Source organism: Ixodes scapularis, unplaced genomic scaffold (assembly GCF_016920785.2).
Source record: "Ixodes scapularis isolate PalLabHiFi unplaced genomic scaffold, ASM1692078v2 PGA_scaffold6__148_contigs__length_123643588, whole genome shotgun sequence".
Lineage (NCBI taxonomy): Eukaryota > Metazoa > Arthropoda > Arachnida > Ixodida > Ixodidae > Ixodes > Ixodes scapularis.
The window spans coordinates 29,958,445-29,974,657 of NW_024609881.1; the positions used below are offsets into that span (position 1 = coordinate 29,958,445).

The following is a 16,213-nucleotide window of genomic DNA, read 5'->3' on the forward strand; positions in this document are numbered from 1 at the left end:
GTGCAGTATGGGCATGCCCAATGTGGGCTGCCCACGCAGTGCCGTGGTGGAGTCCTACTTCGGATATGCGAAGGCAAAGTGTGGCATACGGTGAATATGCCAAACTTGGGCATCCCATGCAATACCTTCGTGGCTCCCACCTCCGCTACGCGAACGCACGCCCGATTTGGCCTACACTTGCAATACCTTAATGAGTCCTGATTCGGCCATGCGGAGGCAGAGCGAAGATACGGGCAAATCTTGGGCACGCACGGATTGGGCTGCCAATGTAAAAGCCTCGTAAGTCCCACCTAAGCCGTGCGAGGGCCAAGTGGCGATTATGTGGGCTCCACCGCGGCGAAGCGTGGGTATGTCCTACTTGGGGTGCCTATGCGAAACCCCCATGGGACCCACCTCGGCTCTATGGTGGCCAAATGCGATGATGTGGACTCCTTAGCGGCTAAGCGTGGGCGTGCCTGAGTGAGGTTGCCCTCGTAAAACCCCCGTGGGTCCCACCTCAGCTCTGCAGGGGCTAAGTTTACGAAGATGGGGTCCTCGTGGCGGCAAAGCGTGCGTATGGCCAACTTCGGCTGTGCATGTAAAACCTCCGTGTGTCACACATTTGCGGTGCAGGAGCTAAGTTAGCAATTATGTTGGCTCCACGACAGCAAAGCATGGGAATGACCGACTTGGGTTGCCCATGTACAACCCCCGTGGGTTCCACCTGGGCTTTGCGGGGGGCCAAGTTAGCAACGGTGTGGGCTCCTTGGTGGCAAAGGGTGGGCATGCCCGACTTGGGCTGCCTACGTGACATTCCTGTAGGTCCCACCTAGGCCGTGCGTGGGCCACATAAGCAATGGTGCGGGCTCCACGGTGGCAAAACGTGGGCGTGCCCAACTTGTGCTGCTTAAGTAAAACCACTGCGGGTCCCGCTTCGCCTGCGCAGGGGACAAGTTAACAATGTTGTTTGCTCCACGGTGGCAAAACGTGGGCATGCCCAACTTTGGCCGCCCATGCAATGCCCCCGTGGGTTTCATCTCGGCTAAACTGTGACAGAGTTAGCACAAAGGTTCACTCCATGGGGGCACCGCGTGGGCATGCCTAACTTGGGCTGCACGTGCGCAATGCCCCATGGGACCAACCTCGGTTATATGGGGACAAGGTTAACACAGATGCGTGCTCCACGGGGGCAAAACGTGGGCATGCCCACCTTGGACTATCTGGGAAAAATCTAAAACGACAGTTTCCGTTAGTATTGAAAAAATTCACTGCACGTTTTAGAAATTCAACATAGAAGATCGGCTTAATTTGATACCAAATCACCGAGGATTGTAATTTCAAGCGTGTGAAATTTTTGGCATGCTAACGTTTATTACCAATTAACTTACCACACAGTGTGTATGTTGAGAAGGCCGTTTTACGTGGGGTGAAATTTTTTACGCACAGTATTGAATTTGAAGGTGAACTTAAAACATGCTCGTCACAATGTCGTAAATAGTGGTGTCTGTAGACGGCTGAAAATCGCTATACGTATCACGATTGCCTGTCCAACAGGATTTTATACTCAAATGTGCAGTTTTATTTTGTTCCATTTCGTACGCTTGAAATTCTCAATCGTTTATGGGTTCGGTCAAGACGTTTTATTGGTCTATCAATATGGTAATATTTCCAGTACGCGCACGAGAAAAGTGAGGCACGCTCAAGTCGGTGTGCATTGCGAAACCCACACAGTAGGGAAATTATGAAATGACCCGGAACAAAATAACCTTCCCGGGGCGACCACATCAGGGCTGCCCTCGGAATTGCGAGTTCAGCCCTCCCCCCATCTGAGGCCACATGGGCCTCACAATTGGGGGAAGGGGGCCCTCTGGGCTGCCCATCTAGGCCTAGTACGCAAAATTAGCGCAAGAAACGAACACAGGAAGAAGGAGTAGACAGGACAGAGCGCTAGGCCCCCTGTATGCCCTACGAGGAGGGCACTTGTAGGCTGCCAAAGGAGACCCACTGTGGGTCCCACGAGGGCAGCCCCGGGTCGTGGGCAGCCCACGGCCCGGGGCCCAATTCGGGCCAGAGTTGCAAAACCGACGTGGGAAACACGTAGGCTGCCCACGTGGGACCCTCGTTGGCCTTCCTTCTGGAGCGTGGATTTTGTGCTACTTGGTGCCCTCTACGAGTACGATGGCTGTGAAATTTGCTTAGGCGTGTGTCAGTAGTCGTCACCCTTGTACTGTCTTGACTCTTCTGAAGCGCCAGCTGACAGAAGATAAGGAGGCAGACGTCAAATGTATTTTCGCCTGGTGTTGACTCTACAAAATGAAGCTCCAGCCTGTCAAAATGATAAGAAAAGCAGTTGCAATGAATCTAAAATTTTACAATTACTGAGGTCGAAAGGTGCAACCACAATTACTTTCCATAAAAAGCTAATAATCACAAATACAAATGACCCCCAAAAGTAACTATAAGTAACAGAAATTTAACTACCAGAACTAAATTACTACCCAAACGGGTGATGCCATGCCATCACGTAACATCGTAATGTCACGTGTCACTGTAAATTCGGTGAAAGCCATGTACAGGCACAGGGCTGTAAAGTGAACACACTCGCGCATTGTCTTCACAATTTATTCGCTGGCCTGCACCGCCTTCTTAAAAGCTGGGGACACAACGTTCGTGGTGGTCTTCCTGACGGCCTTGTTAAAGACGTTGTTGCCCAGCGATATGATCTTGGAGCCCGGCACCGAGAAACTGGACACGCCGTCCAGCTGAATCGAGACGGCGCTGAAGTGGCTGAAGGCTAGAGACGCGCTGCGCAAGTTGCCCCTGACGTAGCGGAGCCGCCCGGTGAAGGCGCCATTCCGTCCTTCGACGATCAGGTCTCCGGACAGCGGGCTGTTGCCACGCGAACGCCAGTTGTAGTGGCCCTTGACCTGCGCAGTGTGGGGCAAGGAAGGCCAAGTTGGAAGCAAGTCTTCTGGATGACGTTAAGCGATTCGTGACTCCAGAGTCCCATAGGGTTCACCACTCTCGACAAACATGGCGGTCGAAAACAGGCCGTGCAATGCCACATGTCATTTAAGCGCCAGGTTAGGCAATAAACATAATAATGATTGAAGTCGTGATTTAAATTGTGATTTAAATAAAACCAGTATTACTACTATGATTTAAATCGAACTCTTACAGAAAAAAATAATTCCAAATTTATTTTTATTTATGGTTCGTCTATCATTCGTCTATGTATTTGTTTCGTAGCTAAATCAAAAGAAGCAAAAGAAAAGGTATAAGGTTTAAAAGCGCAAACAGACAGGGACAATAGAAAATAACACAAACGACAGGGACAAGGCGCTACTCTCACTGATTTTATTGCAAGACCGTTCATCGCTTTTATTGACAACTCATCCACCGTCTACATTTCAAACAACGCCAACAGCCAATAAACGGTGTTTTATTGGCTGTTGGCGTTGTTTGAAACGTAGACGGTGGATGAGTTGTCAACAAAAGCGATGAACGGTCTTACAATAAAATCAGTTGGGAGTAGCGCCTTATCCCTGTCGTTTGTGTTATTTTCTATTGTCCCTGTCTGTTTGCGCTTTTAAACCTTATACCTATCATGGACCAACTAGCCGAAACCAAAGTTTTAATGAGACAAAAGAAAAGGTTCATTTTAGGCTCAATATGAGCAAAGAGCAATGATCTTCTCAGTATATCGAATAATTGTGCTTTTTTCCTACCTTCTACTTCGTGTATCAGTTAAGCAACGTTCTATTTCAAGCAAATCATAACGTGAGAAAAAAAAGAAGAAAAGTAATGTTTTATGCATGCAAATCAGTACGCGAATAAAAGCAAATAAAGCTTTGTAGCTAACTAAAAAAAATGTAGTACGGATGAGGTTACATCAATAAAATGAGTTAATAAAAATACTTTGAGGTTTGAATAATTCTTTCTTTCCCATTATTATCAGTGATCGGACGGATTGGGCAGCCAAATCTGACATGTTTAAACGTGCATGTAGTGATAGAGTCACTATTTTCTAGGCACAGTGATGTAAATCATATTTATATATTTAAATAAAAAAAATGTGATTTAAATAGCCTAAGTTTGATTTATATCAAATAAATATTGTTTATTTGAATTTCTAAATTATAATCTTTTTTTCGAATTTGTTCAAAACACTACGCTTGGGGTTATTCACACGGGTATTCACACTGGGGAAAATATCTCCGTTTACACCCCAGGACGCGTATCACGTGGTAACAACGCCAATTGCTTTTGCGCAGTACCGCACCGACGTAGACATCCCCGAAGGGATGGGGGAAATTTCGCTCGGGCTGCACAAACGCCTCGGCGTGGGATTTTTTTTAAAATTGACGGTGTTTTCATCGCGTGCCTGCCAACTTTACAGATTTTGCTCAGCGAGATACCGGAGGTGACATCGGGGTTGCCTAACTGGTTGTGGCTTGCGCTGTTGCGCACGCCGTCCGAGGCGCCCGAAGCAGTCTTCGATGATCACCAATGCTGTCATCAAGCCGCTCTTCGTACAACTGGGTTTTGATTCCACGTCCTTTGAGTTGCATCCAGCCATTCAAGAAGAAGCGTCTTTCATAGGATGACCAGACGTCCCGTTTTGGCCGGGACAGTGCCGTTTTTGAGGTCCGCTTCTGCCGTCCCGTCTTTTTGTCCCAATAATGGATCATGTCCCGTTTTCGCAGCAGTAAGTAGTTTCGAAATTGGCAATAAGCGAGTTGAAGCAAGCCGAAAATATTCCTATCGTTACAAGTATATTTTACAAAAAAAACAACAACAACAAAAAAAACGTAGGTATTTTAAAATATGTACCCAGAGAATAAAATTTGGAACTGCCCTTGCCCACAAACACCTTTTCTTTCGCAAAGACACGTGTGTGGAATTTTTTTTTGTTACTGGATATAGCACGCATGTAGGATCACGGTTGACAACACTACACAATTTTTCGAAAATGGCGAAGAAACGCACGTGTGTGTTCACCGGTGAACCCTAGAGCCACTCGATATGGCAGCGTAGCTGCCAGAGTAGCGCCACGCTTTTCCCTGTGCCGCCTCTCACCGTGATTGGTCACACGCGGTACCATAGCAACGAGCTGAGCTGGCTCGGTTTCCTTAGCAACCGAGTGACTACTCGTCACGTGACCTCGCAAGTGCTGTGATGTCACCGGTAAAATGGCAGCGCCCAGAGCTGGTGTATACGAGTTTGTTCGGTGCGCGGTAGTCGTGATGTGCTGCTGCTTGCCGACGATTTCGGACTTCTTCGTGCTCTCTGACGCAGGTATAACGTGAAGACCTGAAAGAATGTGACTTTATACCTTTCTGTGCAAGATCGCTCTGGATATTAGCACCTGTGCGACAGCATCAGTCATATCGCCGTAACGCTGCTCGTATTCCTGGATGTGTTCGAGGATAAATAAGACATTTTGCATGCAATTTTCGCATACTCCTAGCCTTGTTTGAACGTTGGAATGTCTGAGAATCAATACGAATTGTATGCGTCGCATGTTGGACCTTGGGGAAGTTGTTTCACCCCCAAGCAACCGCGTAATCACAAACTTTTAGCGATTAAGCTCCTGCGATTTTTACGTTTTGTACTAATCAACGATCTTACGATATAGCTTTTGGGATAACATTTTCGCATTTTCTAGCCTCCTTTGAATGTTGGAATTTCTGAGAATCGAAACGAAAGGTATACGTCGTGTGTAGGGCCTAGGGGAAGTTGTTTCAGCCCTGGGTCACCGAATAATCACAGTAACTTTAAGCGAGGAAGCGCCTGCGACCTTTAACCTTTTGTACTAATCGACGATTTTACGAATTGACAGTTTTGAAGGCTTTGATAAACGTCCTTTCGTTGCAATAGCTTGCATTTGATCGCAGTGTTTTTTTTTGTTTGTTTTTTCAAGTTACAAGCTGGCGTTTGCTCAAATGACGTATATGAAATGACCTGGTCTATAAGAATGTATCAACACACGCTATTAAATTTATATGTTCAGAGGTGTGTTCGTCTTTGTAATTTATAAGTTACAGACAATTATTTTTTACTAGTGTAATATTTATTTTCTGTAGCTGGGCCCGTTTTGTATTCATTAATGTCCGTGTGCTATGATGCTATCGTCATGTGTGTATAGTTCTAAATATCTTTTTTTGTGATGCCTACAAAAGCCAAAATGACGTCAGCCGACCCCAGCTCACGCACTTGGCACGAAAACTGCGTCACTCGAACGTATACGCTCGTCAACAATCAATTCGTCGATGAATATTTGAATTCGCGTTCGTGGCCAATGAGTGCACATGAGTGCACTTGCGAATCACAAGTTCTATGGTGTGCTTAAAAAGCACGGTGGAAGCTTAGGATCATCGCACCGGTGTCCTAGCATGTCACGACCGCGTGATTCCACTGTTCTCGTTTGAGTTGAGGATTAAAGCTAAGGGAGAAGTTAAAGAATCATTTTATGGCCCCATTAACACGGATATGCGTGCTACACCAGATAAAAATATTGACATTTTGCATGCCGATAAACTTCCGGACGACCACTTGGCCTGTCGGCAAGAACACCTCATATCCGGCGTCCGCCTCTTTTGATGGCGTTAGCAATCCTCTGTAGACCACCGTGCTGTCCTTCTTGGTTTAACCCCGTCGACTGTTCATCGTAATCGTAATCGTAATCGTAATCTTTATTGGCTCAGAAGAGCCGTGGCACCGCGGAAAGGCGACAGCCCGTACCATGGAGGCCCGCGGTGCCACGTCTAGTGATTATGATTATGAGATGATATATACAAGGGGGGGGGGGGGGGGAGGGGCGACGCGGCCTTCTCAACATCGCAAGCAGCGTTGCTTCGGGGTTCGCCAAGACACTTCTACCAGCTGTAAGAAGTGCCTGGGCAAAGGGTGGTGTCCGGAGGCTTCTCTGTGCGTTGCGGCTGGAAAAGCCTTGGCAGTTTGATGGTGTTGAGGACGACGTGCTCTTCTGATCCGCCGCACGAGTCTTGGAGGTTCGGCGGCGGTACAGGCCAGTAGGCAAGCGAGCCAAGGTGACCTTCGGTAGGCTGTTCAGTGGACCATCTGGATGGTAAAGCCCTGGAGGTTGATGGTGCGCTCGCTCACTTCGTTGAAGGCAGCGGCTACAGGCGGCGGCCCAGTCAAAGTAGACGGCTGCCACCCCCAATGCATTGACGTCCAGGGCTAGAACGCAGCGCCCCGGTCAACCGGTATAGCTTCCTGGCATCGTCGTCGTCGTCTACCTGGCATCGCCCAAAACGAGGGTGATACCGTCATCGACGTCGCTCCCCGCCAGTCGGTGAGATAATCCCATCTTGAATGAATGATTGGGTCTTGAAGAAGTATGGTGCTATGCATACATTCTCTTACTATGGGGCAGTCGAGCAGCAGTCATGTCCCAAGGCAATCGTCCTGTCGTGGCCGGCGTAATCAGATTTTGTTCCATAGGAGCGAAGTCCGAAGTACAAGGACGGTACGTCCGTCCCACGAAGCCGCAGCCATCCCGGCGGCGTGGAAAACCACTCGCCTTGTCCGTGCACGCTGCAAATCGTCTTTTTTCACAGAAGAAACAGGCACCGCTCCTCCAGAGGCCCGTGCCGTACCGCCATGCAAAGCGTCTTTTAGGTCTTTTACCACTTTTCAATTAACGAATGGAGGTATCAACTAGATAAAGGTTGCCGCCCGGCGTCGCTAGTAGTACGGTGACCACAGGTGACCATAGAAACCTCCCAGGCCCAAAATGGAGATCAGTATAGGCGCTTCTGATGTTCTGCATCTAGATAATTTTGCGTTGTGTCGCTACTCTGGCAGCTACGCTGCCATATAGAGTGGCTCTAGTGAACCCTTGTCAATAAAAGCATTCAAAAGAAACTAGAAGATGGGAAATCTTCAGGTATTACAGTCTGTGAGAGACAGGTGCAAGTCTTTAATGCGGTGAAAACAGAGAATGTACGCTGCACCGAGATTTCCCGGGTCGTGGAACTGGCTCTGTGCTTCCTTGGAACCACGGCTCCAGTGGAGCGCGTCTTTTCAATTATGAACTCCATGTGCACTGTTAGAAAATTCCATCAATGTACGTGGAAAAACCGAATAGAACATGTCTCGTTTTCTAGAAATGCATACAATGTGCTGTTTGCTTTTAAAAACGGGAACTGTACCATATGCATTGAAATGTGATATTTAGGCAATAAGTATGAGCTTATCCGTATAAATGAAAAAAGCCTAACAAGACTACAGTTTATAGTCGGTTCAACTGGTATAAGCGAATTGAACGCGCCCAAAAGTGCCGGATATCCAGCAATTTTTATGGAACTCTATCAGACCGCGGAAGTACAGTGCCCGTGAGCCGTGCTACGCCGCGCGCAGGAAGACATCTCTCACCCGCGCATGCGCAAACCGCTGCCGGCCGGCGTGGGTCCGCGAGCTACGGAGTGCTGCTGCCCGTTCGGAAGGCGAGTTCGACGTTGTTATCGCGTCGTCAGAGGCGTTCAGCGGTGCGTAGACAGCTTTGTTTTCCAAGGTACGTATACGTTAAGTTGTTCCTAACGCAGTGTTACTTTACTATCTCTAAGGGTGTCGTATATTCCAAGTTCGGGATGCCCAGCGTGTAGCGTCTCGTCTTCCCAGTTGCATAAAGCTAGGCCTTTTATAGTTCCTGATTCGGGGTGGCAAACTGCCCGACCCTACTTAGTATTGATGGTATGCTGCGCTGCGTAGTTACGCGGAAAAAAACTGGAAAAATGAAGTTAATGCAGAAGGACAGACAAAAGCATGCATGAATTGGCGCAGACTAAAAACTGTTTAATTTCTTTCTCTTTTTTCTCCCCCGACCCGTATTTCCAAAATTGCGGCTAAGAAAACGAATGGTTGATGTCTTGAATTTATTGGCTTCTGAACTTGATGGTGTTTGCTGTAGCTGCCTCTTTGATATACGAACTGGATGGTGTGTTTTTGTAGCGTTTACCTGGGGCCTGATGTTTGCTCCGACAAGTTTGGTATCTTATTGAGTAGATCTATTTCTTCTTGTCGCAAAGCTAGTGATGGCTCACTGACGCACGCTCTGTGTCTACCCGAAGCCATGTGAAAAGCCTCGATTATTTCACACTTTGTTCTGTCCTTTGATCTGGCCAAGATGGAAGTAGTGTCAAGGAGAGCTTTGCAGTTGCATTTTGAACAATGCGCTGCAAGGTTGCCAGGTGCTTGCAGTTGTCCGCATGCATGGTTGTGCTCCCTTAGTCTCTCGTTAAGGCATCTCCCAGTCTGCCCGACGTAGGATCTTCCACACGACAGTGGTATTTTGTAGGGTGCCTTTATGTCCGCTTTGCTTACGGTGAAGACATCTGGCCATTTTGTCCCACACTTTTATTTTTATTTTTTGTTCAGAAGCGCGTGAAAGAGCGTGACCCTGCACGCGTTTGTAGCGCTAACTGTGATATGGCGGCATTTTGTTTTCGTCGATTTCTTTGTATTTTACCCGTGAGCGCGTGCTGTCGGCATCGGGTACTACAAAGAGTGGCATCACCCTAAACAGAAGGACATTGAGGCACCCTAGTATTTTGTATACCACACCTTCGACACATTCTACAAATTTGCTCCTGTGTTTCACTTGACACAGTGCCTTGCTGTTAGTCTCGTCCACTTCATTGTTGACCTTCCTGCAGAATCCCTTGAGCCTGAAAGGGGCAGATAGTGACACTCTGACTTCGTACCTTGCGGCGATGTTTTTTATCCTGTGTGAAAAATTGTGTATATATGGCACGTTCAACAGCAACCTGGAACATGTTGTACCTTGTTTTTGTTGAAACTTCGAACTAAGAAAGGCAAAGGCCTGATGTTAACGTGCTGCTTTCTAGACACCCTTATTCACAATTCGCTTGAAAATATTCGTTGCTCACATTAATTGGATGTGCTGCAGTAACTGCGTGACCTGCTTGGGAGGACCGTTTCTCTGTAAGTCATATTATTATCTTGCAATATAATGAAGGAATCAGTATGAATCTGGTGTTCAGATACATTGTCATATAGAACCAATACTAGAACTTGTGCATCCTACGGAGCATGCAACTTATATTTTAATCCGCCTTAGTATCGGTCGGCTTTAGATACATGAGCCCTTGTTCTGCAGGGGCACACGAATATACCTGTGACCGGGCTATGCTTATCAGTTAGAATAAGTAATATGAACCAAAAGACATGAATGTTCAGCATTCTAATAATGGGTGTATCTCAAAACGTCCCATTCGCATTTGAACCTTGCACATTTCGTCCTATTCTCATTTGGTCCTTCTCGTTTGAACCTTCTCATAAGATCCGAATCGTGGTTTTCGCAACTGGGCCCATTCTTATTTTGCTCGTTCGCCCTACGACCGAATGGCATTTCTTCGGCATGCTTCTAACATTGTTATGCCTTCGCGGCTTTGTTAATGAGCCTTACCTTGCTTGGGCCCCCAACATAGCATTAGGTATATGTTATGTGTAGAGGTGCGTACTGAGAATCGTACAATGACGCGTCCTTCCCTTCCTCTAAGCAAACGAAAAAAAAAAGCGATGAACATTTAATTTGGAAACTTTGTTTGAACAGAAATAGCATACATATTAGCAGTGGTTCTCAACCATTGATGTTTCGCGGACGCCTTGTAGAAAGGCGGAGATGATGGAAGACCCCGCTCGGGGTGAGGGGAATAGAAATGTATATCCTATCATGATAATGATTTAATAAATGGATATAACTAATTGCTAGTGTGAAGTAGACTTATCTCATTGACACACGCACGAGAGTACTCACCCAAAAATTGGAACGTTTCTTAACGACGTGAAGAAAGACAACTAATATTGTCGTGCTTGACTGATAAGACATGGCTTCGCGGACCCCTATAGATGCCTTCGCGACCCCCATTTGAGAAACACTGCAATATAGAAGTGGTGGCATTGTCTCAGGTCGAGAGACCCCAAAAAACGTGACATTTCGGAATATGATCTGGCTGCGATAAATAGTTGGTCTGCTTTATTGTCAGCTAATAGCTTTTCACGACCATCTCGACGGACTGCTAAAATCTTTGGCAGAGAGAGTATGCCTGTAGCGTGGCACACACACACACGCACGCACAAAATATATCAATGCACTTATTAATATAACCCCCTAAAAAAAAAACTATTTTCGTATAGAACGAGTCCAGTGCGACGGGTCAAAGCGAGATATTTTTGAGAATGGCTGTTTTGAAAAGGGCCAGGTGAAAAGGGCGAAACGTGAACGGACTCAAATGAGGAGGGTTGAAATGCGAAGGACGAAACGGGAAAGGACCAAATACGCCAGGTCCAAGAGAGAAGATCTTTTTGAGAATGGTTGTTTTGAGAAGGGCCAAGTGAGAAGGGCGAAACGAGAACGGGCTCAAATGATAACCTCCCCTAATAATAACCAGAATAATCTGCTTAAGCATTTCAGGCAAGTTTTTTTGTAATATTGCATTTACTGGTACTGTGAATTCCTTTTTTTAACCGAAGTATTGTTGGGTACAACTTTACTAGACAGGCGAGCTGGTTACTATGACATTCTACAAACCGAGATGGAGGCTTCGAAGACATACGTTTCAATTGAGACGGATGTGTTCGTCCTTCTTCGTAGCCTCCGTCTCGGATTGTAGAATGTTTTAGCGTTGTGTGCTGACACAAGATCTGAAATGTGTCCAGTTATTACTGAGAACTGATGCCAGTAAGCTGAATCGTTTTTTTTTTTCGTGTGTGTACAATCACAATTCGTCTTGATGCAAGGATCAGACTTGGAGGCTCATGGTGTGTGCACGGACCGTTCAAAGTAAGGGCGGTCTCGGCTTGGAAGTATACTATAGACGAAGTTTAGAATTTGTCCAGATTGGATTACTAACCGATAGAGAAGTTAAAGAAGGAGCCAGGAACTCCTTAGCTTGTGTTATACATCCTCCTCTAAGAAATCCAACCCATTATTTATGTTATATTTTTTTTCAGGCGACTTGTGGCAATGAACCCGCAAAAGGGGTCCCGGCAGTCGTCAAGAAAAGTTGCTCTGGTGCATCTGAAGGCACAGGGAGCCCTCGAAGAGTTCTCGAAGTTCCAAAAGAAGTGGAAAGAAACTTCGGTGCTTGTTTAGATTAATCTTTCTTTTCTATTGTTAATATTACAATTTGTTGTATAGGCCAAGATGGTTCTTTTCGAGATGTAGCATGTCAGCATAATGTTTGGTCACATTTTTTAGGAGACTATTCACTTTGATATTTGTTTTATGGCTGAGCTGCCCCCCAAAATATTTGCGGCATGAACTGTGTTTTTTATTTATTGTGTATCTGCTCTAGTCATTGAAAAGAAAAATAAATGTAAATATTTTTGAAGCAGCAAACTGTTCAGTCTTCTTTGCAATGGGTCCGTTGCTATGGGTTGGAACCAAAAGGACCAAGCGTGAACTTAGTTTGATAACGATTGTTTTATAAATGTTTATCTGCTTTTATCCCCGTCACTACATGTACAATGCTCTCTAAACTTGACGTACCATGTGAACACTTTCTCATGGCATTCCTGGCTGTTCTATTGAGTATACATGTCACAGATTCATTGTTCTGTTTTCAGGATAGTGCTCGCATTAGATACGACAGTTCAAATTTTCCATACATACAAGTTTGGGAAACATTTGCGCATTGCAGGTAATTTTATGTTGCAAAGACGTGCATCAAGTTGCGCCTGCAAACTGCCAGGACATCCCTGTTTTGCATGTCGCATATCAACTTTTTCAAGGAGGAGCTTGGCATGTGACATACAAAGCCCGGATGTACTCATGAATAGCGGCAGTAACATAAAATGGGGCGAGTACTATCACAAACAAGACTGAACTTTTTCCGTACGTACAAGAAATGTAACCTGTGTCGTTTTGGACGCATTGGAACATGTAATGTACTTCGTAAAAATGGTACATGGTCTGGCATGGCTTGCAACAGAACATGTGCTGCTGTGTGCCACGATGGTACATTTCCTCTAGCATACAGTACTTGTTCCGTGACGATGGTGTATGGAACTTGTTGTGGCTGCCCATACAGCAACAACATGTCCCGTACTAAAGAAGTATGGAACATGTTCTGTAGTCCGGCAATACAGTACATGTTGTGGCAACAAGGTTTGCATGTATGTGTCCCATATTTTGACAGAAGTTTTTACTAACAGTGTGGACAAGCGAGAAGTCTTGTCTTCTTGTATCAACCTTGCGAGCAGTGCTACTTGTGCATTTGAAATTCTCATATAAATGCGCAGACTTTATAACCGAGTCTTGCAGGTTAAAGTCCTGCTTAGGAAACCTTAGTCGTCGGCAAAATATGCCCACACCATCGAAGGACACGAAGCAGGACGTTCCAAATGAGTGCATGCAACTGCACTCTGAGTGTGACTGTTTCCTAGGGCGGATATCCCGTTTTCTACCTTGAGGAATATGGTCACCCTAGTCTTTCATATAGCAGGAAGCTATTTGTCGTCTTCTGCATATAACAGCGCTGCTGTCATAATCACAGATCGAGATTTTAGGTACGCCTCCATTTTCCTACACTCGTCAGCCAGCACCGAGCACTGTTGTCGAGAGTGGGACCGCTTAATGCGCCTGATAACACGACATCGCTCTCGGCTAGTTGGTGAAAGCTACGGCCCATTACAAAGGGTATAGCCATCAACATCAGAGTCGTGTATAAAGAGAGTTTGGTCAATGGGAGGCGCGAGCAGAGCCAGGGCGTGCACCAGACTCGGAACGAGGGCTTGGCATGCTCTCTTAAAGGGGCCCTGCAATCGTATCTAAGCGCCTACCTTCTTTGCGGTTTCCACGTCTTCTGGGGTTCGGGCAAGCCAGCGGGCACAGAGAGTAACTACGCATCAGTGAGTCATATTTTACCAGAAGACGCGGAAACCTCCTCCACCGAGCTTTCGGCGACCCGCGTTGCCGAAAGCTCGCAATATGTGACATCTTTGGTCCTGGGCTTGCAACTGGTCAGAGCCGTTAAAAGCTTTTTTTTTTTTAGTCGAGATACAAAATGTAAGTGTCGTGAGCCGTTTCAATTATGCATGAAAGTAGTTTTTGTTCAGTATTTTAGATCAGAAAAGAAACAAATGCAGTTTATAAAGTACGGAAACAAGAAATGACCCGTCGACATACCTGCTACCAAGCGGCGCAAAAAACGGCGCATACTAGAAAGGGCTAGTGGGATGAGGCGTCGACGAACAGCGAGCGTAGGAAGGTCCCGGATGTACGCGGCGGCGCTGCGGTCGTATACCAGCTCGAGGATCCGACCGGTTCCGTGCGTTCCGAAGGCTTTCGGCGCGGGCTTGGCTGGCGATCTTGCCATTTGGCGGTGTGGCAGTGCGAAGTGTCTCCCGTTCTGAACTGATATTTACCCCGTGTTTGCCGTCGTTTGTGGCCAATGAAGTGTTATGCCGAATTAGTCTTTAATCGTGCAGCGGATGCTATGCGAGCCGCCCTGGCCGCCCGCTTCATACAGCCTATCCAACACGTGCTATAGTGGCGCCCTCCCGAGCCGTTGACACAGAGTGCGGCAGCCGTGAGCGCTCGATAAGCTCACTACCCCTCCTCTAGTTCACGACCGCTCAAACCAGTACCTACAACGTCATGAAGGAAGTTATTTTTTGCTTGTTTTTGTAATTCTAATTTGCCTATAACTTTTAAAATAAAGCGAATTTCGAGAAAAGAAATGTTTCATGAAGTTACTACGTTCAATGCGCTCAGGATCGGTGCAAATTAGAAAACAGCCAAAAGTTGTTGCAGGGCCCCTTTAACTAACCAGAAGCCGAAAAGAATTCCCTAGCGATGGTAGCGTGAAACAGTTCTCATCAAAAGTATATGTTCGTATACGGTTTCAATAAGAGCGTAAGAGTGAAGTTTAGTAACTCTTTGTGGTTGAAAATAGGGTGCACGTGATGTTTCGATCATGATCATGCAGAAAGATGTAAGAAACGAATGCTCCGCTCAACTCTGTTTTGCTCGGGCAGAGTGTGACCGCCCGGACGGCGGATTCCCGGCCCTCAGCTCTTGGCGTAAGGATTATGTCGATCGTTCAGCTAGTCGCACTTTTCCACCATCATTTTGGATGAGCTTGATTGAAACGTCACGCGTACCATATTTTCAGTCACCGAGAGTTACTCCGATGCACTTATCAGGTTTGTTTCTCGCGACCACCGCCAGGACATTATTTCTGGCTTCTGGTTGGCCAGATTAAAATTTGTGAAGACGCCCTGGAACACGCCCAGCCCACTCTCAGCCAATGGCACCTCCTGATTTGTCTCCTACACTTCCCAACGAATGGGCAAACTCTCTACATATACGGCTCTGATTAACATCCATCTATCCATCCATCCTCGCCGTTCGTGTGATTACTTCAGTTTGGGAGGGAACCCCGCTGGTTCCGCCGATCATTGACGTCACGCACATCTCTTCCCCAAAAGCATCCCCCGTGTAAAGGAACACTGACAGGGTATTTATGCTCGCCGAGATTTTTATTGGAACATTACCTACAAGAGCCCAAATACCCAGAACACAATTTGCGGCTCGAAATTCATTTGCTTTCCTCCGGAAAACGGCCGATCGAGAATTGACCTGTTTCAGTCGCGCTCACTCTCTTTTCCATGATCACATGCAGTTCAAACTATGGGTACCAAATATATTCAAAGTCGTGGCTTATGCAAGGCACACATTCGATATTAAATATAGAAAATAACATAAAACTCCCTTTTGTGGCCTCCAAAAAGCTGTAAATACGTTGATCCAAAAAGAAAAAAAAATGTTGCATATTTCACAGGGAGTACACATCGCGACACTGTTAGCGTGAACACGACATCTGCGCCTTTTCGCATTTTATTAGGAAAGAGCATTAGTGGGCTCACAATTTTACCCCTTATATTATAGCCCTATATGAGCTCTTCCTATAACAATGCTATCTTCGAAGACAACCTTTCGGTTCTAAGAGAAAAATACAAAAAACTGGCGATCGCTTGTTCGCGCTAACAATGTCGCGCGCTCTATACACGTACACGTCATTCTCAACATGACGGCGTACCGTGGGCTGTGCGACTCGACAGGGGCGGTCGACGGACCAACGTTGGGACGGACGTGGGGCCGCTAGTTAGGAACTGTCGTTAGGTGTACTGGCCAATCGATCTTCATGCGCAGAACATCGAGTGGAAGGAATATAAGTGCAGT

The 16,213-nt window shown here is 46.4% G+C and overlaps 1 protein-coding gene across 1 annotated transcript in view; it reads right to left on the reverse strand.

Moving 5' to 3' along the window:
• Positions 1 to 2,407: 2,407 nt before the first annotated feature.
• Positions 2,408 to 16,213, reverse strand: part of LOC120837779 — a 38,546-nt gene continuing 24,740 nt past the window's right edge. Inside the window, exon 3 of the mRNA XM_040207364.2 lies at positions 2,408 to 2,906. Coding sequence (XP_040063298.1) covers positions 2,601 to 2,906 — 306 coding nt within the window. The 3' untranslated portion in view covers positions 2,408 to 2,600. The remainder of the gene's footprint in view (positions 2,907 to 16,213) is intronic.